Source organism: Anser brachyrhynchus, assembly GCF_964034855.1.
Source record: "Anser brachyrhynchus genome assembly, chromosome: 4".
NCBI classification, from domain to species: Eukaryota; Metazoa; Chordata; class Aves; order Anseriformes; family Anatidae; genus Anser; species Anser brachyrhynchus.
The window spans coordinates 70,107,239-70,132,655 of record NC_137698.1 but is presented as its reverse complement, the minus strand read 5'-3'; the positions used below and the strand labels follow the sequence as shown (position 1 = coordinate 70,132,655).

Sequence of the window (25,417 nt, the reverse complement as noted above, 5' to 3'; positions counted from 1 at the left end):
AACTCTGCCTGATATATTTAAAATCCAGACAAAATATCTGTTACCAACAGTACACAACAAAATTGTGAGACTAAAAACCTAAATTCAGTTTCATTTCATAGGTTCTGAGTTGCAGCTTGTTTTTTGTTTGTTGTTTTTTCTGGGAATTTGAATTTTTCACAGCTCTATTCAAACCCAAAAGGGCTAACACTCTTCCTACGTATAAAGAATTCAATGCATTTTTATGAGCTAAAACAAATAAAACAAACCATCACCACCCTAAGTATCATCTCTCTGTTAAGAGCTGATAATATTTAGCAACATTGTCCCAAGCACAAAATCACCTTCATTCCTGAGCTAACATTTTGGATTGGATGTCCAAGCCAGAAGGCAAAATGAAGAAGACAGCTGGAACACAAAGGGCTGGAACTAGACAGTAAGTAAATGTGATGAGTAACCTCAGAGCTGAATGGCATAACAACACTTTAAAGGTAATATTGAGATTTTTGATAAAATGTTTTCATCTTCATGGATATTCTCAGACCAGCATACAAGCCTCTACGCCTCTCACACCCCTTCTCCACACCTTTTTCCTCTCATTTAAATCCCCTCACCTCTACCTAGTCACTAGAAATAACAGCCAGCATTTTTTTCTTTCCAGCTCCACTATCTTATCTACTTTTAAGCCTTATCTTAAAGCTGATTGCCATTGTAAACTGCTTCATAGAGCCTTCGTTTTCTATTCCTTCATCTTTTACTCAGTGTACAAGCCTGGCCATGCCGAGCCACCCAGTGGTTTCAGCACTAAAAACCCAGCTGGTCAGAAATCATTTGGCAATGTAAACTGTTTGCAGATACTTTACACAAACCCTGCTTAATAGAGGTTGGTTTGTTGTACAAAAGGATGCATCATTTGGACAATTAAAATCTGTAAATATTTTTCTCACTTGTTTGTACCAATACAGATTGAATTTTTCTACCAGAAATATTTATTATTTATAGTATTTATTTCTGGTTTATATTCAGACTAGAATGCTACAGAGCAAGAAATTCTGTGTTTATTCAGTACCGCGAAATGAAATCCAATAATGAGAAGTCTGTTCTACACCTTCTCAGTGTTACAGTTAAGTATTAAAAAAAAAAAAAAAAAAGACGTACAAAAAGATTCCTGACATACTCACTCACTACGTCTTCTCTCAGTATGCGATACCTCTTTATACAGTTTTCTTCTCATTAGTGTCTGCCTGATGCTGGTGGATCCTGAGGTGAATTGACCTGCTTTTCCCAGCTCACGGTGGCTGTCACCAGCCAATACTAGCCAGGCACGTGTGTTCGGTAGCACAATGACAAGAAGGGAACGTATGTGCACACAGACACGTCCTGCAGCAGGCAGCAGCTCCAAGAGGGCAGCCAAGCCTTTCTTCCACACCAGCCCACGTGCAACATGAACTTCATGGCATCTTGTACTCACTTGAAATTCATGCCATGTTGGAAAGGGCCTCCATGCTCACAGGATTCGCTGGACTCTGTTTAAATTGTGTAAGTGGTAAAAGTTTCATTTGTTTCATTTGTGAGGTCTTAAAATGCCTGCTGTGCTAATTTTAAAATGACATTCCAGCATGGAATCAAACCACCATGTAGGCTCACCAAAATGAAACACTTCAGCACTTCTGATAAAAATAAAGACTTGAGGCAACAGAACAAGGTGACATGGGGTGACGTGACCGCCTCTTTTCATGGAATACTGGCCGACTGAACAAGAGAACCACTTATTTAAAGATAAGTTAAATAAATCAGTAAATAAATATTTAAAGCCACTTTTATCCTGCTTTGTGTGCTCTTTGCCGCTGGAATGTGTCTCCAGCCTCTTAAAAGTTCAGTTAAACCTCTCATTGTTTTACGGAACGGTTTCTTCATGCATTTTATTACTTGAGTTCCAATTACATTCCACATTACATCAGTTAATTAGCACAGATCTTCTCCTCTTAGTCTTTCTTATGCTACACGAGAGCTAACTGTGAAGCCTGACGTGTCAGTGATACCAAGTCCACTCAAATAAGTCCCTTTTTAAATCTTGTTATACCTACTATACATATAAATTCATTTTGGGAATATGCATGTTGAGAATTAATACAGTTCCCTGTTGCTGCATTTGATGTATGTCCTAGGAAGATGGAACCTGCTCTAAAACAGACACCTTTTATTTGCAAGTTAAGGCTTCAAAACACCAACCACATTATCAGATACCACACGGAATCGGTGTTCAATAGACAAGGTCAAAACCACTGTTATTTTTAATTTGAGACTGGTATTTGTACTAAATCTGAGTTTGTTCAATTGCATATATAAAAGGTTACATAGTAAAGAAACAGAACACCAGAAGGGGAAGAGAGGAATTTCAATCAGAAGCCAGATGAAAGATTGCTTAAGCAAAGTTTTGCAATTGAAAAGCTCCTATTTTTTCCCAATCAACTACTCTTTCCTTCTTGCTGATGAGAAATTTTCTTACTCCTGAATAGCTAGTTAAAAGACTAATCAATACGAGATGGCTAAGCAGATGTAGTTTTGGTTTTGTGAACACGCACAGCTGTACGTTCATTTTTATGGAAAAGGCATTTTTGTCATGTGAAGACGGGCACAATCTTCTTAAGTCTTCCTGTGATGGGAATATTATTGGGAAAACATAGGAATATTGTAGGGAAAACATGAATTTAATACATTTAATCAACTTAATATGTATTGCAATATCAATTAATCTAGTTTTGATAGAGGAGCACTTATAGAATCAAATGTTATAAACTAAAAGACAAGCTAGAAAGGATTTTATTATTATTACTACGTGAATGCTAGCCAACCCCAAAATCCAAATACTTGTTTTCCATGCATTTATAATGGTGGAACGACTACAGTATCTTAATGTTGTTCTAATGAAAATGTGAGTATGTCACATGTTCCTAAGGAGAGATAAAACACAGGCAGAAAAATCAAAATTAGAAACCAACTGTGTAAAAACAGGTGTTCGTCTTTTTTTTTTTTTTTCAGAGTCATTCTAACATGCATGCTGAGGAAATAAAGTTTTAAATATATTATGGTGTAACATCCTTTAGAGTACAGAGGTGCAAAACTCAGAAATGGGACACCTTGAATACCAAGCAGGAGAAGATTAAATTATTCATCTTATTGTAGAATTGCAATACAGAGCAGTAAACAGGAAAACATGCTCTTCTGAGGATGCCTCATTCCTCCTCCTTACACTGCAAAAGCATATGGCAAGATATTCTATTTTTTAAGCCTCCACAAATAAATGTGAATGGTGCCAGTATCTAACAGCCAACAGACACACTTAGAGCTTGCAGAAAACATGAAGATAGGAAGTTCTCATCATCACCAACCTCAGCTCCAAGTCTCAGGTGCACAGTAAAAGGCTTCATTAAGAGTATATTCACCAAATAAATTAAGATCAAGGAAAATGGGGGAAAAAAAAGCATAGTTTAAGTTAGATATAATAGACCTGCAGGGGAAAGAAGAGAAGCTGCATTTCAAAATCTTCTTTTTACATCGGAACTGTTACAGGTCAGCACGTAGATAAATGAACATGCAACAGAACTGAGTATTTAAGCCTAAAACACGAAAACACTAGGATGGCATGACAATAGGAAACAAGCTGCTAAACTTCCTAAAATATGTACAAGAATTTGAAATTTTATAAGACAAACCAATTCTGGAAAAAAACAGAAAGCCGAGTACTTCCAAAACACTAAAATAAACACAATAGTCAATCTTTGTATATTCTTCCCTTGGAAAAACAAGGGAGAATGCTATGGTAGAACGAGCATTTCAAAAAACTGTAAAGCTTGCTTCCAGTTGAAAAAAAAAAAAAGGAAAAGAATGAAAGAACAGATACAGATCTAAAGCTTGTCTTTCATGTTAAAGTACGCCCTTTTACCCCAAAACACTAAGTGCCACTTTGTCGTGTGGTTTTCTTCTTACATTACTTCCTCTTTGTAACAGTTTGTTTTGCTGCCACAGCCTTTCCTTCTAACATTGTCCCCGCATCAGATCAGATGCTGACCACATTTTTGCCAGTGATTTTCTCATATTTGTGTATCATTAATCCCGCTGTCCAAGACTCTCAGTGCCCTTTGTGCTTTTTTTGAGATACTTGCAAGTAAATAACAGAAAAAGAGGAAATAACGTCAACTGTGACATAACACCAGACTAGTAAAGATGTTGACACACGGATCTTACGCAGAAGAGAATTTAATCTTTACTTTAAACTCCACTGAACATTGAGGCTCGATCGAGAAACCTGAAATAAAGGTAGTTGAGACTTAAAGGATTAATTACGGTAAACCCAACAGGATCATTGAAACGATACTAATAATGTCATATTGCAGAGTATAAGGACGGATTTACTAGAAGAAGCAGTTGATGTCATAACACACATTTGACAGCTGCTTGATTCAGACAAGGGAAAGAAAATTTTCTTTTCCAAGTTTCTGAGTTCCAGTAACTAGAAAGTAAATACATTTATCAATTTGATGAATGAGTATACCCTGCAGCTATTCCATGTATATTAGATTGCTTATTGTTCTAGCTAATGGGTCCATCATTCCGAGAATAATCTATGTCTCAAACGTTTCCCCTATGGTTAAGTTGGCATTCACAAGCATGTAATAGGGAGCAGTCACAGAAGCCTAATATGATCTTCCAATTTAAGAATACCATTGAAAAGCAGCGATTAGTCACCACCCAGGCAGCGTGAGTAAGAAAAGGTCCACAAAGTTGTGTTTTGTAACTGAATCCGCTCTTTTACCGATAATGTGATGAGTGATTCAGAGGCAAGAACCAGGCCTATATATAGACATACTGTATACGAAAACTAAAGAGCAACACACACAAAATTGTTTAATCTGAAGTCCTCAGTAGATCCCCAGGATCTCCATCTCCTGCAGCATATACTGAAGGAGTATATATAGTACGAGAACATTTCCAAGTAAAGGAGGAACAATCTCTCAAAATACCTCACCAAAGGTTTTTAGGAGTATTACGGATAACGCATCATGGGGAAGCCTAATTCTCCAAAACGGGTGAAAATTCTCAACCATAAGCAGGGAGGAGCTGTTAAATGACCAGTTCCCAGAACAGCAGGAGGTCATTTAGGACCCATGGGTTTTTGTTTTCAGGTATGGTCTGCAGAAATGGGGAGAACAATGAGGTCTGAAAAGCTGCCTGCTGTGCCGAATTATTCAGGATAGTGAGAACAAGGGCAGATGAACTGCACAGGATCCTAAAGACTGGATAACAGGTAATAAAATGGCAGGCAGGATTCCATGGATAAACACATGGAGAACAATTTTAGCTTCACACAGAACAACTCTGAGCTCACAAGCAGAATTTTGGGTCTTCGGCAGACAACGTCAAAAAACAATCAGTTCACCACTCTGCAACAGGCCAAGAAGTCCAAAGCGAAATATTAGGAATCACTGGAAAAACATCAGAAAACAACTATGCCACTGTGAAAATCCGTGGTATGCCCATACCTTGTCTAAGTGCAGTTCTCATCCCCTTGAGATCTCTCTCAACCCTTAAAAGGAAGGTTTAGAGGAAGACAGTAGGAATGATTAATGTTATAGGACAAGGTCAGTACAAAGAATGATCAGCTAGGCCATGACTTTTCCAGCCTCAAAGAAAGACCAGGATGGGAAGGCGTGACTGAGGTCTGCAAAGTCACAAATGGCACGGACCAGACGAAGACTTGGACAAGAGGTTATTGTTACACACACAAACCGTGGAAGGCTAAAAAAAAAAGCTGATATATAATTTTATTATATTTTGCAGAATTGCTCTCACAAATATCCTACCCAAGGAAAAAATTACTAGACAAATTGAGTTTTGCAATAAATGTATAATTTATCTGGCCATTGTAATTAAATTTACAATAATTACTTTTAAGCAATATTCCATCTGAAGTGTTGTAAAAGCATGAAATGTCAAAGGGATTTGTGAATTACTTCTTCAACTGAAGATGATTCTGTATTTCTGTTATGAGGCCTTGAATATGATGATACTTGCCAGCCTAAGATCGCAAATATTCAAAATAACGAGGAAGATAAAGGTATTTTCTCAAAAGTTGAGTTTTAAGCATGACAAGTTACATTGTACCTCTAAGAGGAATTAACTGTGGCCCAAATAACTCTCGATTCTATTTCCACCGGTAGTGAAATATTTCATAATTCAATTACGATTATTTCTGCACCCTCTACATTGCGGTAATGCTTCACGGTTCCAGCTACCCCCACTGCGCTATCCTGAACTCCACAGACACATAACAAGAGAGACCCTGCGCCACACACAACCTCTGCACCACTGACACCGTAAGGCACAAAGGAAGAAAATCATCACAGAAATAGAGAAGACAACAGTAACTTAATTCACTTCTTCCCTCTGCTTTGTGGTATTAATCCTTCACGGAAACCAAGGATACTACTCACCATTAAAAAAAAAAAAGTTATCATCTAAATAGTGAAACAAAATAAATATAAAAATACAAAGCAGTTAAAAAAAAGTCTGGTGTTCTACAGTAGGACGCCAGTGTCTAATCAAAGTTGATTTGAAGTGCAGCGTTTTCTTTAACAGATGTTATATAGTTCCTGATTTTAACAAAATAATTTTGTTAAGTATTAATAAAGTTAAATGATTTTAACATTAATCTGTAACCTCTATTCTTCTATCAGCTTTGGTTGAAACGGTCTAATAAAGTTTAAAAGCTGCTTCTGCACTTTATTAGGTTCCTTCAACATACCTATTCACAAATCCATTCATGCCCACAGGCAACACGATCAGATAAGCCCTATTTTCTTAAATGAAGCTAAGATACGAGTTGGAATGTGTTTAATCACAATTTAATCCCATGTACTGATGCAGAAGTTAACTTTTTAGTATCTGCCAGACACTTTTTTTCTGCAAAACAGCAGAACACAACAAGTATGGCCACTCAGGTGATGTTTAGTGGCAATGCACCCTTTGTTACATTAAACTGGTAAGATTGGGGTACTTAATTTCAATGATACGGTTTTCAGAAAAAGAAAAAAAAGCTGGTGAAGACCAACAAAAACTACTTGCATTAAAACTGTATATTCAAAAACTAAAATCCTTCAACATCATCTTCTTTAAAATCAACACTAATTGTACACAGACCACTAAAGAACTAGGAAAGAATTTATTTGTATGCAAATCTTACCATCAGAAAGTCAAGCTGCTCTTACCTTGAACTAGATCTTGATTTTATGTCTTCCTTGGCTGCCCTTTCACTACTAGCATCTTCATTGCTCTCCACTTTTTTTTCACATAGCTGTTTTCTCTTCTCCCACCTCTTCTGCTGATCTGAGATGCTTTCTGCTTCTCCTTGCAAGTCATCTTCTGCTCCTACCTGTGAACCTGAGGAATGTGCCAGGCACTTAGAGGAGATCGGCAGATTTTGCTCTTCTCTGCCAAAGTCTCTTTCTGCTAACAAAGCAGAGGTTTCAGGTTTTAATGTTTCCTGTGCAGGGACTGAATTGTCCAAGTTATCTACGTGGTCCATTTCCTTAGACTTCACTAACGTGTATGAAGCATTTACAACACCTCCTGCAGAATGTTTAGTCTTTAAACCTTCCACATTCTCCTCCCTGCTGTCTTCACAGCTGCCACAACACACACAGGAATTAATTAGACAGTTTGTGGCAGCTATACTGAGTTTATGGGATTCATCCTCCTCCTCATTTGCTAACGGATTAGCAGATCCAGGAACACAATTAATAGCTGCTTCGGGTGTTACTGGGGATTCTGAGCTAGAGGGAGATTTAGGATTGAATATTACAGTAGCAGATATTTTCATTCCCCCTGTCCTGTGAGCTATCATTTCTGCCATTTCTGCATCATCAGCATATGCATCCCAACCATTGAGGTATAACTGTGAATCCGGACCTTCCAAACAGCTGCACGAATTCTGAACTGAGATGCCAGACATCTGTTTGCTGTCTTCAATATTGTTATTATTGCTTACATCACTTTCTGCATCTTTTAACAGCAAGGTTTCCTCTGTCTGATGACCGTTCTCATACAGTAGAGCATCTCTGTATTGCAGGTTCTGTTTTGAACTGTGGCAAGGGTTATTCACCCAAGCAAAGGTATCACTTACTGAATCCAGCCCAGCAAGAGCCTCTCCTGCTCCATCTAGGTCATCCATAAAAAACACTCTGTCCTCTTCATCAGTTAAATTGTCAAGATGGTGTCTCGTTGGTGAAGCTTCTGTGCTAGAACTGTTTCTTAGGCTAGATCTGTGAGCTGGGGACTGACAGATGCTCGGAGGGGAAAGCAGAGAAGACATTTCATCTCCGACTCTGTGTACCATCCTATTCAGCTGTTCCAGCTCCTGTTCATCATACTGCATCGAACAAGCCAGCTCAGCTTCTGTGTTCTCAGCTTTTGCCGAGAGCTCCTTTGCTGGCAATGTTGCAGTTATGCCTGGTGTAATGACAGAGGGTACTTCAGGATCTGTTCTGACAGGAAAATCCACGTCTTGAGAGATGCAGAGGTTACGCTCCAGTGTGTGCAGTTCATCCTCAGTTAACGTCTGAAGTAGATCCCTAAAAGTAAAGAAAAACATGTGACATTGCATTCACAATCACAAGAGGCACTGACGTTACACATTTTAAGAAAGCTTTTACTGTCAGTACAGAAATCCAGAGAGTGAACGTGGGAACACAGAGTACTTTCAGCTGCATATCTCAGGGTGCATTTTGCATTCACATTCAGAACACTTGGGACTGCTGGTGCCTGAATTTAAGAACACTCATGCAAATACAGGCTACCAAATTATTTATATATTTGCAGTAAAGCCCCAAAATAAATCAAAACACACGCATAAAGTAAAATGGATCTTCCCCATTTACTCTGAGGGAAAGTGTTACTCACAGTGAACATACTTTGTCATTTTTTTAATTCACAAATTTGATTTCGAGTTGAAAATACATTTGCCATCCGTGGTACAAGATCCTGAAAATTATTCTACAAAAGAGTACACTAGAAGTTTCACACCCTTACATTGTCAGATAAGAAGAACTCATTAGAAGTACTAATATCACTTATGCAATGCTGATGTCTTGGAAGCCTATTCAGTGAAACTGGAACTTGGCTCTCCCCCGCCTCCAGCACAACTTGGGGATTAGGGAGCTAGGCTTTTGCATGATGTTAAGAATCAGGCAGGCCTAAAAGCAAACATTGAGGCATTTACTGAACAGTTTCCCAGAGACATAAAGCATCTCCAATATTATCAAGTGTCCTCAGTATTGCAGTTTTGGACTATAATCACCCATTTAAAAAGTGTTATTTGAGACTTATGTTTAAATGCTTTATAACTTTACAACACGATACATAGACACAGCACTGAATTTTAGGTCTGAATTTGATTTATACCATGCTTCTGAAGTAGGAGCTGCATATAAAAATATCCTCTGTCAAGAACTGTTGTCAACAGCAGTTGTTTCAAAGACCAGCAAGTATATTTTAGCATAAATAAATAGATGGAAAAAGGGAGACCTTTCGGTTAAACAGGGGCTAGGAGTCCATTATTTTTCATGGGTTTAGAAGTCATTGGCTAGCAGGTGACAAGCAGCTGGCAAAATATTAAGATGGTGATAATAACAATAATAATACACACCTATTAAAAGAGTTCCTTTAAAGGAGTAACTTCAGTCTAAACAAGAGAACCACATCCACCCTCCAAAAAAGCTCCGTTCAATACATCTCATGTTTTGATTTCTATCAACCAACAAACATTACGTCAAAGGCCAAATACTTTTCCTATCACTAAATATTAAATTACCTAAAAAAAATCACTGGTATCTGACTTGTGTATCAATTAACATACAATCGAAAAAATACACACACACATATATATATATGTATGTATCAGTTTAGATAACCATTTCAAAGGCAGAATGAGTGTAGAATGTATGCTTTCTTTTGTTGTGGTGGTGGTGATGTACACTCCATTTCATTAACATCTTTATACACTATATAAATTATGCTTTTATTCTTGGGCTGAAAATAAGAGGCATCATATGAACCTGAAAAAATACTAGACTTATTCAAGTACCACCTTACAAGAACAATCGCACCACCATATCCTCCCCCTTTCACCTACTTCCATATTCTCAACTAGAGAAGTCAGTATTTATTTCAATTGTTCCATATGCACCTCCAAGTCCAAAATGTGACCATTTTTCCAGTCATATATTAGTAATAAAGGGAAATGGACAATCTCTGTAGACCCACTTAGCTCACAAAGCTATAGACCAATATTGCTATCTGGCAGACTAAAACACTTAAGACGACCTACACATTTCTTTTGTCTAAACAGTATGTCACGATATAACCTTTCTTTTTTGCCAAAACTTTTAATTAAACAGAAACCAGCGTCTGCAAGAGATCGAGTGTTCTAACATCACCATAAAAACCAAATTGACAGAGAAAAGTTTAAGTTTTAAGGCCAACACAAATAGCCATATTATTTGGTTTTTGAAAGAATTATACCAGTGTAAATCAAGAAAACAAAACAAAACAAAACCACATGATTTTTGCTATGAGGCTTTGTGCTACAAATAGTCAGTTTGTAAAGTTTTAGAAAAATGCTGGGATGGAGAATATCAGAAGCAGAAAGAAAGAAAAGCGAGATTTTTTGAAACTGAATTTTTGTTATTATTTTAAACACAGTAAGCACACAAACACAAAAATGAATGGTTTAGGCTTGTCTCTCACATATGCAAAGACAAGATATTAAAAAAAAAAAGATATTTTGAGGTCAGTCCAAGGCCCATCAAGCACAGAAACTGGTCTCTAATATTAGATTGTAAGGAAAGGACTAAGAGTGGGCCAAGCATCCAGGGAACTTGCTAAGTGTTTCCTACTGGCTTCCAACAACCTATAGCTCAGGAAGTTCTGAGGTGGCATTTTCATGGTCAATAATTCTTGGTGAGCTTCTCCTGCATAAATGAATGTGTGTGTGTCAGGAACTAAATGACAGCCAACTACTCAAAACTCAGCTCTACTCAACACACCACAATCATACCCCCCTTCACGAAACACAAGAATTAGCAACTTCCACAGATACAGATTACACTAGCAACTTTCAAAGCAATTAGCTTTCCATCCAAGCTCATGAGCATAACTTGGACTTAAATGGGCCCAAGAAAAGTCTAGATTGAGCCCTCTGTTTTTCAGCATCTAATCTGGGGTGTTTTCTTCACTCTCCAGAACTCTCACCCTCCTTGCAGTGGTTGGGATTCCTGGATGTCCAGTTGCCCAGAGTTGCTCCGCTTCTCTTCTGAAGGCACAGAAAACCTGACTGCTCACAACTACTTGTTATATGTTTCACCTATTTATAGCAAACACAAAGGTTTCTGCAAGTGCCGGAAATATATATTTACTGCATTCTGGTCAAAAGGCTACCTTCATTGAGTTGAGTAACAAACTCTTCATTTTTGCCAATACCAAACACCTTAAAATTTGAGAACGATTGTTTGCAGTTTTAAGGTTAAGTAAATAAAGCTTGATTCAAAAACCAATGAAATCAGCAACAGCCCTGTTGGCTTTTAGGGCTTCGAGTCAGATCCATGCTGCCTGGCAAGAGATGCTAAATGCAATCAATCAGACTACATGTGGTAGTCCACCAGCTCTGTTATTTTATGAAGGAAATCATTCCTGCTTTAAATTCATAGGAAATCTGCTCGACATCCTAATTGAAACATCAGAAATTTTACTATTAAAAAATGCAGCTTGTCCTAAGAAAAACAGGATCTGGAAATTACCTTCCCTGCTCTGCATAAAAACTAGACTCACTGGACTAATTTAGATAAAAGCTTCCTTGCAAGATGAACAACTTTTGATTGACAGTTATCTTTTTGATACAAGATATGTTAGTTAAAAAAGATTCACCGCCAACATTAGAACATGGCCTGTTTTAAACTGCCTGTGTAGATATTGGGAATAAAATTAATATCACCTAGTATACAGAAAGAAATGGTAAATCTCACTACTGGAAGTTTAAAACTAAATGTCAGACATCATTATTAAACCTTAAGGTTTAATTAAAGCGTAGCTACTTCCATGGTTCATTTCCTTTCTGCTGAAGCATCTGTAGCTCGTCAGTGGATCCAGCAAGTGCTGTGCTCACGTGGAAAAAAAATTCTCACTCAGCTTTCATTATTCACAAGGCACAGGTAACGAGGGCTTCTACAGTCTGTCCTGACAGCTGCACTGCACTTGCTTTTCTCTGAGGCTTTAGAAAACAGCAAATTAAAACAAGGGCATGTTGGGGTTTCACCTGCTTTTACTCTTATTAGCTTGGTATCACAGAAAAGCAGTCTAGCCTTGAAAATACAAGGAACATTTTTCTTGCAGTGGTTTTAGCCACTGGCAGGAAAACAAGTCAAGGTCTTAAAACGTACTCTGCCTGTTAAAAGCCAGTAGTAAAGATCTGCTCTACCTAGTGCAAAAACAATAAATATTTTTTACCCAGGGAGCAGAAATTACTTCTTGAAAAATCAAGGCCAGATGCCCATTTAAAGACAGGCGGCTGAACAGAGGCCAGGGTCACACAACCCAGGCGCACAGATCCTGCACGTTCGCTGGGCCTCCCTCCTTCCTGAAATTCGCTCCTATTCTGACTGGCACCTTAAACTGTTTTCAAGAAAACAGCATCACTGATGGTATTGCCAGCCCGTGATTCAGTTCTTGCTCCGAACGGAACACCAACAGCTCTCTGTTTACGGGGTTGCCGCTGTAGGACACAACGCAGGTATGGAAATGCAATTTGCATCCTCCTGCTTCCATCCACAGATCTGCTCCGATGCATCTCCAATGAGAAACCCACTCTCATAAAGAACAAACAGCACTGGCACTCTTTTACTGTAAAATTCTTCAAATCGAATCAAAGTTTTAAACATGGCCAACTTGGAAAAACTAATGTATTTTCCCCAAGTCACTGTGCATGCTTTAAAGGCATGAGTTTCACAACTTGCCCCTCATATTCTTTAACACAGCAACAGCAGGTATACCACATTTGATTTCTAGTCAATGTGAAAGGAGTTCAGTGTACTTAAAGTGGTAGGGTCCTCTGATTCTGCATCACTTATCTGCAATCTGCTCGATTCTGCACCACTGAAATCCACAGAGACCCTGCTACCAGCTGTAATGGGTCCAGAAACCAGCACCAAGCAGGCAGAGGGCTCTGAAAAGAGGGCAGAACTAAGGAGTACTGCGAAATCCCAGATGTGCTTACCTCTGAAAACCCCCACATTGCAACCACAAATGCACATATGGTATAGGCAATATTTTACTGCAAGAATGTTTAGGCATAGACATCCAAATTAAATATTTATGCATATACCAGATTATATGCTTTGCATGGTTAATAGGCAGAAATGGTTCAAATATCTCAGCTTAAAACAAACAGATAACCCTACTATATATATTTATGCATTGGTAGATGCATAAAATACAGTGCTGATATTTTATACCTTAAAATTGAAATCAACACAAGCATCTTGCACGGGTATTAAAATATTCAAACTCACCATTTGCTGCTCAACCTCACCAAACCTAAACAAAAACCCTTAATGCTTTTGCTCTGAAAGTCTCCCAAAATATTGCTTTCTAAGTTGCTGGCCACCAACAGGACCGCCAAAAATTGCCTAGCCAGATGTTTTTCTCAGCTAGCTGCAATTTAGTTACACAGATCCACATAAATATAGTACTATCTTCATTTAAGAGCAGGCATGTTTTAGGATAATATAGTTTAAAAATTATCAACTGTATACTTGGATTTATTGGAGTGAAAATATTTAGTTGGCTAAAATTTAGAGCATACTGAACTATATGCAGAAATTTCCTGGGATGTGATCACTTACTCAGTAAGATCTTCTGTACTATTACAACAGATACACAATTGCAGTATAAAATGAAAATGAAAATATTTAACATAGGACTACTTGAATTATTTTTTGTGCCTTAACTACTGGTGATGGAGACCAGAGAAAGGCCCTTCACTTCATTTTACTGTCACAGCACTTCATTTTTACTGGAGACACGTTCAAATATCTCATTCTGTCTTCCCTTATAGGCTTCTGTGAACATTGTTAGCGAGCAGGAAATGCAACCTGATGAGTTTAAAAAAATCTGTCATAACAAACAAAAAAAAAGATCTAGACAGCTTAGGTACTTTTAAAGTAAATTTCATTACTCTAAATGAACTGCACACTTATTTGTATTACACTGTCTTTATTTCTATCCAACGTGTTTTTCATTCAAGAGTATTACTGAGGATCTTTTAAAGCCCAATTCTTTCAAATAATCAAGTTCTTTGGATGAGTTCCTTGATGTTCCTTCAATCCAGAGACTGACACTGTGAAAAAATTTCAAGTTACTTCTTAGCTTGCTTAAATTTTTCCCAATGCCCTGATAAATACTACCTCACTAACAACACCTTGCAAACTGTCTGCTAGACAACTGAAATCTTGTTTCTTAATGGTCATTTGAAAGAATAAATTATATAGATCGTGTAGTATCTGCATTCCTTTTTCCAAAAATGAATCTGAAAGCCTTTTCATTTTTGAAAGTGTGCATTGAAAATTACAGTTATTGAACAAATAAGCACATTACTAATGTCTTTTCAACCCAAGCATTAAGTTCAGAGAAACTGAAAATTAAATGGACTAAGCAATAAACTGACTTCATTGATTTCCATTTTCCTTGTTGTGAAATGTACGGAGTAAGCACAAAATACAGATTATGAGAAATATTTTAGTTTTGAAATATTTTCTTGGCTTTAGTCAGCCCGTGGAATACTAGTGAAAATTTCTGTGATAGGCATATATTGGGATATTTTTCTAAAGCAAACTGCAAGGACTTCTTAAGCTTTAGTAATGTTTAAGGTTCACCCACCCCAAATTAAGTTTTGCTACTCAGTTAATGTTCCTCTTCTTTACTCTGTTTTATAAAACCATAGTAATTCAAAATATATGCAAATACATGTCAATTTGTCCATTTTAATTCTGAGATTTCAACATGAATATCATTAGTGTACCTGAAAATAAAACTTAACCTAGAGAATATTCAAGAAGCCCAAAAGGACGTGGTCTAGATATTCATAAAAACTAACTTCAGAGATAGGCTCCTCACAAGAAAATTAATCTGGATAAACTTAGTCTCCATGAAAATTCTTCTTATGTCAAACCATCATCATGACAGACAGGGAAGGAGACAGGTAAAAATTGGACACAGGAAAGAAAATTTGCCAAGTTAACTCTAGAGATTTCCAAAACAATATTTGCAGTGGGTGTACAAATTAGAATTATCAGAAAATAATACGGTGCATGGATTGAAAGAACATTATTTATTGAGTTCAACTTCTGGATAAAATACTCTAAGTCTGAATATAAAAAAAAAAACAGCATAAGATACAGCTTGATTTCTACAAAGTAACGCATCAATGATTTAAAAGACCTCATCAAAAAAAATTTATTTTAATGTCCCTTATACTTGAATTGAGCCAAAAACAAACACCTCTCCAATGATTCCCGAGACTGAAGCACTGTGAAAAGAGGTATATATAAAATGATCCACCCTCTAGAAACAGATGCACAATATGAAAAACTGATGGTCATTTCTATTAGATTAAGAATGATCTGAGTATTGCATCATAACATATTGAGAAAATATAATAAGCCTAGTTAAACAAAAACATTGATGCTAATTAGAAGCAGGATCTCCCAAAATAAAATGCAACTTTAATATTTCAGGCATCAAACCACCATAAGGAAAAACTAAAATGTAATAAAGTTATGTTCAGAAAAAAATAAAATATCAAAGAGAAAAAGTTTAGAAAATTCAGGGAAAATGAAAAACAAGTTAGATATTTCATGGGTATATAAGTCAGATGAGAGGAAAATGTATCTTCACATAACAAACAAACACTTTCGTAGGCATCTCTATGCACTGTTTTACCCTCTGATTTTCACTACAAAAAAGAAGCAGTTACAACCATCATTTATTACTTGCCTTATTTTTCTTAACAGAGTGTGAAAAGGTCTGAAGAGTTCAGACATATCTTCTGGCTTGTGGTCCAAGTTCAGTGGTCCCTCGGAGTAGACTACAAGGCCACTGTAGTTCAGACAAGCATGAACACAAAAATAAAAATTGCTTCACACACAGCAACTACTCATTGAGGAATCAGAAAAGCAACTGTACATAAATATTAGAACTACACTCAAGTTACTTCATTTTCACGTTGTTATCTTATTTGTCTTATCCACCTCCAGTTGGAATAAATGATATTTAAAGCTACAGGAAAAAGATCCCCTCCCCTCCAACCCCTGCTTCTGAAGCATGGGAGAAAGAGCAATGGAAGCCCAAGAGGAAGAACATACTCTCATATCACTGCTGCAGCTGACCCAGAAAAAACAAAAACGAAACACAAATTGATTATTGGTTAAGTTGGGGAAAGCTCACTAGCTTGAGAGAGATTGCAAATGGCTTGTTCTTTCCAGTCTAAATCATTTCTAGGTAAGATACTTGACTTACACTCCCATTTTTCTATCTATAACCTGGTAGCAACATGAGATAAAAAAGAAGATAATCACACTAAGTTACGTAAAACATATTTTGATAATATCACGCTTCTAAATGACCTAAGTATTTGTAAAATTTCCCTGGAAAGGGCTTAGTTCATGATACTGAAAACCCCTGAGCACCTCGCTGAAAATACCTAAACACCTACTGACAGAACCTCTATTGCCAAAACCCACGTGTGTCAGGGATTACACAAAATTCACCTTCTTCACCATACCTGCTGCATATTACTGCACTGTGCCTGAGAGAGCGGATTCCACCCATAACAGGCACCACTCTGCTTAAAACCATTTAATCCTCTGCCCACTGCCAAAACAACTTCTGTTTCTCAAAGGCAAATGGATTGCGTGTTCTTACCCTCTGGATTACATATGCTTTATTTTACCCTGGACATTTTCCCCTTCTGAGAGCTGACTATTTCAAGGATACGTTGTTTTTCCTGCAGTCAAATTACATGTTGCTTCAGAGAGCTTTCTAGGTACTATAAAACTTTCGGTGTCTTCTACTCACCTTCTGCTCATCAGCAAGCACTGTGCATAGCTACCTAAAGCTCTCAGACACCGCAGCAATGCTGGTGTCACAAGTAATATGACTCCCACTGAAGTATTAAAAAAAAAAAAAAGACCACTTACACTCTATTTACCATCTGGGATATACTGCTCTTTTTCTTCTGTTTATAAACCCAGAGTCTGGCTCATGCCCTGGTACCAGGATAGTACTGTAGTCTCCCATCAGGCTGGAAGATGGCCATCAGAAAGTTCAGAATTGTCAAGACAACAGAGGGTCCCAGAAATGCGACTACTGAACTTGATCAACATTGCTCTGGGCATTGGGGTTTGAGGGCAGGAGCAGGGAAGGGGAGAACGGGAGCGTGAGGGACGTTGCTTCTTTTGCAAGTCAACTTTTTTTTTGTGGTTTAAGACAAATTATCCTGTAACCAGGGTTACGTACTGTTTTTCAAGCTTTCTGAGCTTCAACAAGGAGGCTACCATGAAGCGACAGAGTTATCACTGACTCATGCAGTCACGTTCTGCCTCAACAAATGTCACGTCTTTGCTGAGTGGAAGCTAGAGGCTGCTACCACTGAACTTCTAACGGACACAAAACACCACTCATTTGGCAGTTTCCAGGCTCCCTTTCTACAGAGCTTAACTCTCAGAAGAAATTTTAAAAGATAAAAATAGAAGAGGGCTCAAGCACTACAAAAAACGATTGTGAAATGGCCTCCATAGGACTGTTGAAAGAGTTCTGAATCAACGCTTGAATTTGGTTGTACCACGGAAGGAAGTACAAAATGAAAAAAAAAAGTGCATCTTAAATGTTTCCTACTAAAGTCAAAGTTCCCTGACACCTGTTAAATACTGTGCAACATACACTGCCCAACCTGCACAGTAAGCTGATATCTGAAAAGAAACATTAAAGAACAATGACTCTCAAAAGTATTCCTTAAAGGAAAGCTTTGTTATTAGAGAATCAAGGGAAGCCAGCACTTCTCCTGGCCCCAGACCCATCCTACTCAGGCTACCCAACACAGCAACAACATGGCAACTTTAAATGCAAGACAGATGCAACTCAAAGGCTTCTCCTTTCACAGTCCCAATAAAAGGCCTGAATTTCTTCAAGGCTGTACCATAACTGGATGGGGTTATTTTCCCGTGTGACTTCATATGGCAGTGATTTATTTTCAAATCACAGGATACTTGGGAGCAGTTAAACCAATTTCTCTTCTCTCTCTCTCTGTCCTTCTTTGTAATTTGGGATTGATATTGCTCATTTTCCAGAGAGCCCTTGGTTTTCCCATGAGCAACCATGTGTTCTTCTTTGTGTCTTCCAAGAGCATCAGAGTGTATTCTCACATTTCTGTTGTCTTTTGATAATCAGATTATTATTGTTTTTATTTTTAGAATGATGGTTACATAGAATATCCTATTTAAAAGGAAAAATGGGCCACAAAGATTTCCTAAACAGAAGCACATTTTACTCAGGATTTTAGGTTTCTTATCTCCTTCAATTATACTACTGACATTAGCTAACTTTAAAACATTCACAATGGTAAAATATTAAAAATATGCTGGCTTTACTTCAGAGAAACTGCTGTCTATTAAATCATGAAGACTCATTAGGAAAAATGCATCTGATCTGTTCAATGTTGAAAAAGCTGAATGAAGCAAAAAAAAACTGTTTTAACTTAGTTACCTGAGCGGTCAATACAGGGCACGAATTTACACGTAACAAGTTATACATGTTAATACTTCCCCTTGAAAGAGATTTAAACCGAACTCACTGGTCACAATGCACTCAGCTTGTTATGACAATTCTTTCTGGATCCAGAGTCATTAAGAAAAATACACAACTGAAATTGAAAACGTGTGTTTTCCAGGACATGTATCCTTAGGCCATATTATTTTTGAGTAACAGAATATCTGCTTTCAAAAAATCTTTTTGACAACACTACATTCTATGTACTGATGTTCTTCGTTCACTTTTTCATTTTTTTCTGGAGGAAGACTAATCAACAGTTTCAGGGTCCTGCTTTCTATATTCTCTTTTCTCTTCCCTTTCCTTTTTTGCTCTTCAACTTCAATGATAAACCGGCAATGACTTGCTTTTTTTAAATTCTCTTTTTTTGTAAATAACGCAAGCAAACTCAGGTGAAAGAAAATACATCAAAATTCTGAAGTTCTTTAAATCTTCAATATATTTCTGAGGGGGAGGCAGAACACAGAATAGTTATCAGAATTACTTACCATACAATGGCTAATCTTGGGATAGTAAACATTAAAGCTGGTTCATAGTCATCAATCATATCTTGAGTGAGGTATCCAAGCCTTAAGGCTCTAAGTAGAAGAATAAAATGATTTAGCAAGAGGTTAGACTCTCAAAGTTCCTATTTCAAAGTTTCCTATTTCAATAGGAAAAAATATGAAAAAAAAAATGTGATAAAAGCCCAAACTAATAGTATTTAATTCATAAACATCCTAATATACTATGTATAAAACTGACTGATGTAGCATTCACTGTAAAATATATATATATATATTAAAAATCAACACATATAGCCATCTAAACAAAACCAAAATATTTATTTATGCCACTTTCCCTTCTTATATACTATTTCATGTCAGGTTTCAGCTTGTTACTGGAAACCACTGGTGCTTATAGGCTTGCAAGTTTAATAAAAAAAGAAAAAAATACATTTTTAAAATAATAGTGGAAAGTATTTGGTCTCATTTTCAAATAAAACTTGCTAAAATCTTTTAGGTCAAAACACGCTAAGCTCACAAGCCTAACTAAAAAAAAAAGTATATAGAGCAACTACTACTGAAGTCTCTGAATTTAATATTTGAGATCCTTCATCAACCCCTAATAACTTTTTCAAGTACATCAATCCCTTTTTTGGGCTGAAACCCTTTTTTTTTTTTTTTTTTGGCTTTTCACTTGGTGATATTTTCTAACTTTTTCTTCGTAGTTTCTTAATTTCCTTGCAACTTTCTTCTCCAATTTGTCCATATAATTGCGTAAAACGACACCCACACAGCACTCTAGTACAGCTGCTAGTACTGGTCATGAGTAGAATAGAATTAACATTTTCTTATTCCTTTTCAATACTCGTTTTGCCAACACTGCTGTTGGCAGACAGCGAAACAGCCATGGCTCACTTGGTGCTAGCACTAGATGGACTCATTCAGTACATGGCCAACTACAACTCCCACATTTTTTCCTACACTTCATTGCCAGATTAACCAAATCTGTAAAAGACAAACAATGATTTTCCTCTTAATTGTCAAATATGTGGCATTTCTATCTAGTAAGTATCTGACAGATTGCAAATAATTCCTCCAACTTGTTGCAATCATTTTCAGTTATAATCCTTTATTTTAAAAGGCCCGAAACACCTCTGATTTTGGTATCATCTACAGATCGTGAAAGCGTGCTATGTATTCCTTACTGATGGTCTCAACCACATATGCATGGAAGCTAAGCTCCAGTCTTCCCAGGATTTTACAGAGCCTTTACAGGTTCTTTATAGAATCACAGAATGGTTTGGGTTGGAAGGGACCTTAAAGATCATCTAATTCCAACCCCCCTTCAGTGTGACACCACCCACTAGACCAGGTTGCCTAAAGCCCCATCCAGCCTGGCCTTGAACACCTCCAGGGATGGGGCATCCACAGCTCCTCTGGGTAGCCTGTGCCTCACCATCCCCAGAGTAAAGACTCCAATCAAAATCTATCATTTTTAAGTTTAAAACCATTCCCCTTGTCCTATCACTACATTCCCTGACAAAGAGTCACTCGCCAGCTTTCCTGTAGGCCCCCTTTAGGTATTGGAAAGTCACCATACAAGGTCTCCCCGGAGCCTTCCCTTCTCCAGGCTGAACCCCAACCCCCTCAGCGTGTCTTCACAGGAGAGGTGCTCCAGCCCCTTGATCATCTTTCGTGGCCCTGCTCTGGACTCGTTCTAATACGTTGATGTCCTTCTTGTGCTGGAGGCCCCAAAGCTTAATGCAGGGCTCCACATGGGCTCTCACGAGAGCAGAGCAAAGGGGGAGAATCCCCCCCCTTGCCCTGCTGGCCACACTGCTTTTGATGCAGCCCAGGACACGGCTGTCCTTCTGGGCTGTAAGTGCACACTGCCAGCTCATGTCGAGCTTCTCGTCAACCAACACCCCCAGGGTCCTTCTCCTCAGGGCTGTTCTCAATCCATTCTCTGCCCAGTCTGTATTGGTGCTTGGGATTGCCCTTGCAAAGATGCAGGGCCTTGCATTTGGCCTTGTTGAATTTCATGAGGTTCGCATGGGCTCACCTCTCAGGCCTCTCAAGGTCCCTCTGGATGGCATCTCTACACTCTGTCATTTCGACCTCACTACACAGCTTGGTGTCATCAGCAAACTTGCTGAGGGTGCACTCAATCCCACTGTCCATGTCACTGACAAAGATGCTAAACAGTGCTGGTCCCCTGAGGAACACCGCTCATCACTGATCTCCACTTGGACACTGAGCCGTTGACCGCAGCTCTTTGAGTGCAACCATCCAGCCACTTCCTTACCCACCGAGTTGTCCATCCGTCAAATCCTTGTCTCTCCAATTTACATACAAGGATATCACGGGGGACAGTGTCAAATGCCCTGCACGAGTCAAGGTAGATTATGTCAGTTGCTCTTCCCCTATTTATGATAATCACTGGAGTTTGGCAGATGATGTGAACCATCTCCCCAGGTATTCTTTACTGAAATAACGTTACATGTTGATGCCTTAAAGAGATTCAGCCCTTTTAAAAGCTTAGTCTTCATTTACACATCTATACCAACAATATTACAGTATTATTACCCTTTCTTTAACAACAAAAAGAAAAGGCTTGTGCTAAAGCTTTTTAAGTTTGTATTTAGATACTTAAATGCCACGTATTTTATGATGTTTCTTAATGACTACAGGTAAGATATTTCTATACATGTTCAGACTAAAAGTAAACATTAAAATGAAAACCTAATAGTTAATTGCATTGCTTACCTCTCCACAGTTTCACAGAATAGTACAATTACCTCTTGCTGTACATAATATTCTTTTGGGGACTTCACAGGTACCATGGCCGACACATAACTACGAAGATTATAAAATAATTAATGTACTCCTGTTTTACATGATTTAACAAATCAGATCATAAGTAAAAACAAACCTAGTCCAAAACACCTTAGAAGCACAACATTTCCTGAACCATTTTATATTTATTTTGGCAGCACCAACTAGAAAAATCGTAAATGTTAAGAATGTATATGAAATTAAGATGATTTACTTTTTGCGCATTGAGGTATTGGAACTCAGTAGTAATTTATAGGTATAATTATACACATTTAGCAATCAGAACTTCATACTATATGGCACAGGGAGGCAGGTCCTAGAAGGATCTTTATTGATGCATTTTGACAATAGAAAAGTTTACGCTGCATTTCTTGGAGAAAAAATACTGACTAAAATACACGTTTTATCTTGAAAGGTTTCAGTTGAAATTGTATTATTGACATTCAGTTAGTCAGCAGAGAGATAATTTGGGAGACTTAAACAGTGGCCTCATTTCTACATGGAATTACATGCAAAAGCGCTGATGGACAAGGCAAGAAACACGAGTAGAAGTATGGTGTTTTCTGTCATTGTAATGTCCAGTCAGTCCCTTGTGGACTGTGGGTAACACAAGAAGAAAAAAAGTTGTTTTGGAAAACAGTGGCAGAGGAAACTGCTGTATGTACAGCTGGTACGGACAGGTCAGAAACTGTGCAGGCATTGTCCAGAACCACCTACTGACTGCCACTGGTGTCTGCACAAAGAGTCACATTTTTAATCAGCGTTTCCAGTTAAGATATTTTTCAATATAACAGCATAATTATGATTTTCCCAATCAGAAAAAAAAAAGACTTATCTGAGTAATATAATACAAGAAAATATGAATAAAGAGGAAGGACAAACAAGACGACAGGACGTTCTAGGGATTATTCCTAAGAAAAATTTAAAACACTACCCAATTACCAAAAATCCTGTTCTGCTGAAGGCATTAAATGCTGTATCATGTTAGATCCATAGATAATCTCATCCAGTATCCTGTTTTTAATTATGCCCAGCACTACATACATCCAACAGACTTGAAGGAAACTAGCTTAAATTATGCAGCACAATACAAGACTTGGTCAATAGGATCTTTGACCCAACAAGCAGTTATTTTTTCTCACCCCAAAAGCAGTTGTTTTATTTTTGCCATAAACCTCCAAGCCATTTTTCCATCAGAATTTTTTTAATCAATATGTTCTTGAGTTTAATTATGGCTCATGTGTAAAAGCACTTCCTTCATCAGATTTCAATTTGCCTTCTTAAATTCACTGAGTGCATCTTGCTTTTATCTCTAAGCATGAGACAGAACAAAACCTCATAATCTCTAGACTATTTGTTATCATAAATATTTTTTAATGTCTCTTATTTGTCACCTCTCCTCTGACAAAGAAAACATTAAGGGAAGAGACTTATGGCTTTCTTTTGTGTCTTGGAAAACCTCCCTCAAATGCCATATGCCAGCATGCAAATGGAAGATTACAGTTGACTTGAGGAGAGCAAATGCTGATTGCTAAAAAGCTATTTAATTTTCTTTTTATTATTGCTACACTGGCAGGGAAAAAATTAACAATAGAACACATTACTGCAGAATTTAAATGTCATGACAAAAAAATAATGCTTTTTCTATTAAAGGAAAACAGAACAAAACATCCAACTTCCAAAAACCAAAGAGGCAAGCAACAGCTATAGTAGCTCATTAACTTAGAATCTGTTACCTTAATTCAAATTCTGCAAAAAGGACATCAAAATGTTTGAGTGAATCTTTCATTTTTTCTGTGTAGAGGTTCAAATCCCTTAAGGCCTGGTCACGTATGATGTTTCTAACTTCCTCTAGGCTGCGGGTAAGATCCTTGGCCAACGGTCTCATAGCCATACTCTCAATTTCACGATTCATAATAATCGAACCAGCAGCCAAACACTACGAAAACACATTGAGAAAGAAATTATTATTTTGTATAATGTTACTTTTATGTTAAAAAAAAAAAGCACAAGATGAGATATTGGATACTTTGACCAGGGCAATGCTTAGCCTGATTTGTTGCTAATTATTAAACAACTAGAAGATTTAAGACTGATAGGTTCAGAGTCCTAAGTCTACATGTTAAAGGTCAGGGAGTAGCTCAGTCAGGGAGATATGAGAATGGGAGGAAGGTTGGCAGACAAACCTACGGAAAGCTCTACTCCTACTAGTGAGACAATCACCTTCAGTAGGATATATCCTCTGTGTGCGCAAGGATTGCTTGCAGAAAAGGGATGTGAATACAGGTAAAATATGATCAATGGACTGTTTCAATTCAAGCTGGACTGCTTGATTTTGTCAAATAAATTTATCCTTACAAAAAGGAAAGACATTCTGTGACTGTGATGCCTTTTGCAACAAGAACAGTCACGCTGGCCATATAACAAGGGATCCAGTATCCTGTCTCCCACTGAAGCTGTGAATATATTTTACAGGAAAGAATATTAAAAAGCAATCAAGCAAGCAAGCAAACAAACACCACAGGTCACAGGGATTCTTCCCTTCCAGTTTCTGGAAAACAGCAGGTTAAGAGACTCCTTGGCCCTGGAGTTATATATTGACTTCCTCTAACCAGCTCAAAGACATTAAATGTATATTTTTACATATTAACATACTAATATAACACTTTTCAAAATCTTGCTATTAAAATATGTTATTAAATATATTTGCTGCTGGCTTCGTTCCTTTACAGGTACATTTGGAAGACAACAAGCACTGACATAAGTCATACTTGCTGTATTTTATTAAAGGAAATATTTTTTTTTAACCAGAAATGTAGAGGGTTATTTACATTTTATTTGTTTCTCATTCCCCTTTGCAGCTCTGCATCCCTCCCCTCTTCCCTGCAGGGAGGGAAGGAGTCTCTGCAGCCCCAGATGGAGGACCTGCGGTCCCAGCCCCTGCTCAGCAGCCTGATTTGTTTTTAAGTGCACTCAGAGAAGATCATGTTCTTACCTCTTACCAGCCAAACCAGTATTGGTAGAAAAATATGGATAAGGCAAGCCTTACCTGTTGATAGGCACTGTTTGACTGGTGATTCAAAGTGCCAGCACTGACAAGGACACCTAGGCATATATTTGTAACTGTCCATACAGTCTTCCTTACTACGTGCATTTACAGGACAGTGTCTGCAGGAGCATGAATCAGC

General features: G+C 37.7%; 1 protein-coding gene across 5 annotated transcripts in view; it reads right to left on the bottom strand.

Annotated features, from left to right (window-relative positions):
• ZFYVE28 (zinc finger FYVE-type containing 28) overlaps positions 1 to 25,417 on the bottom strand; it is a 147,776-nt gene that overhangs the window by 31,188 nt on the left and 91,171 nt on the right. For all 5 annotated transcript variants that reach the window (XM_080592067.1, XM_080592069.1, XM_080592066.1 and 2 more), the window contains exons 4-8: positions 23,966 to 24,168; positions 22,161 to 22,250; positions 19,398 to 19,487; positions 16,081 to 16,182; positions 7,248 to 8,609 (exon numbers count right to left, since the gene is read on the bottom strand). In XM_080592067.1, the coding sequence (XP_080448193.1) occupies positions 7,248 to 8,609; positions 16,081 to 16,182; positions 19,398 to 19,487; positions 22,161 to 22,250; positions 23,966 to 24,168 (1,847 nt within the window). The remainder of the gene's footprint in view (positions 1 to 7,247; positions 8,610 to 16,080; positions 16,183 to 19,397; positions 19,488 to 22,160; positions 22,251 to 23,965; positions 24,169 to 25,417) is intronic.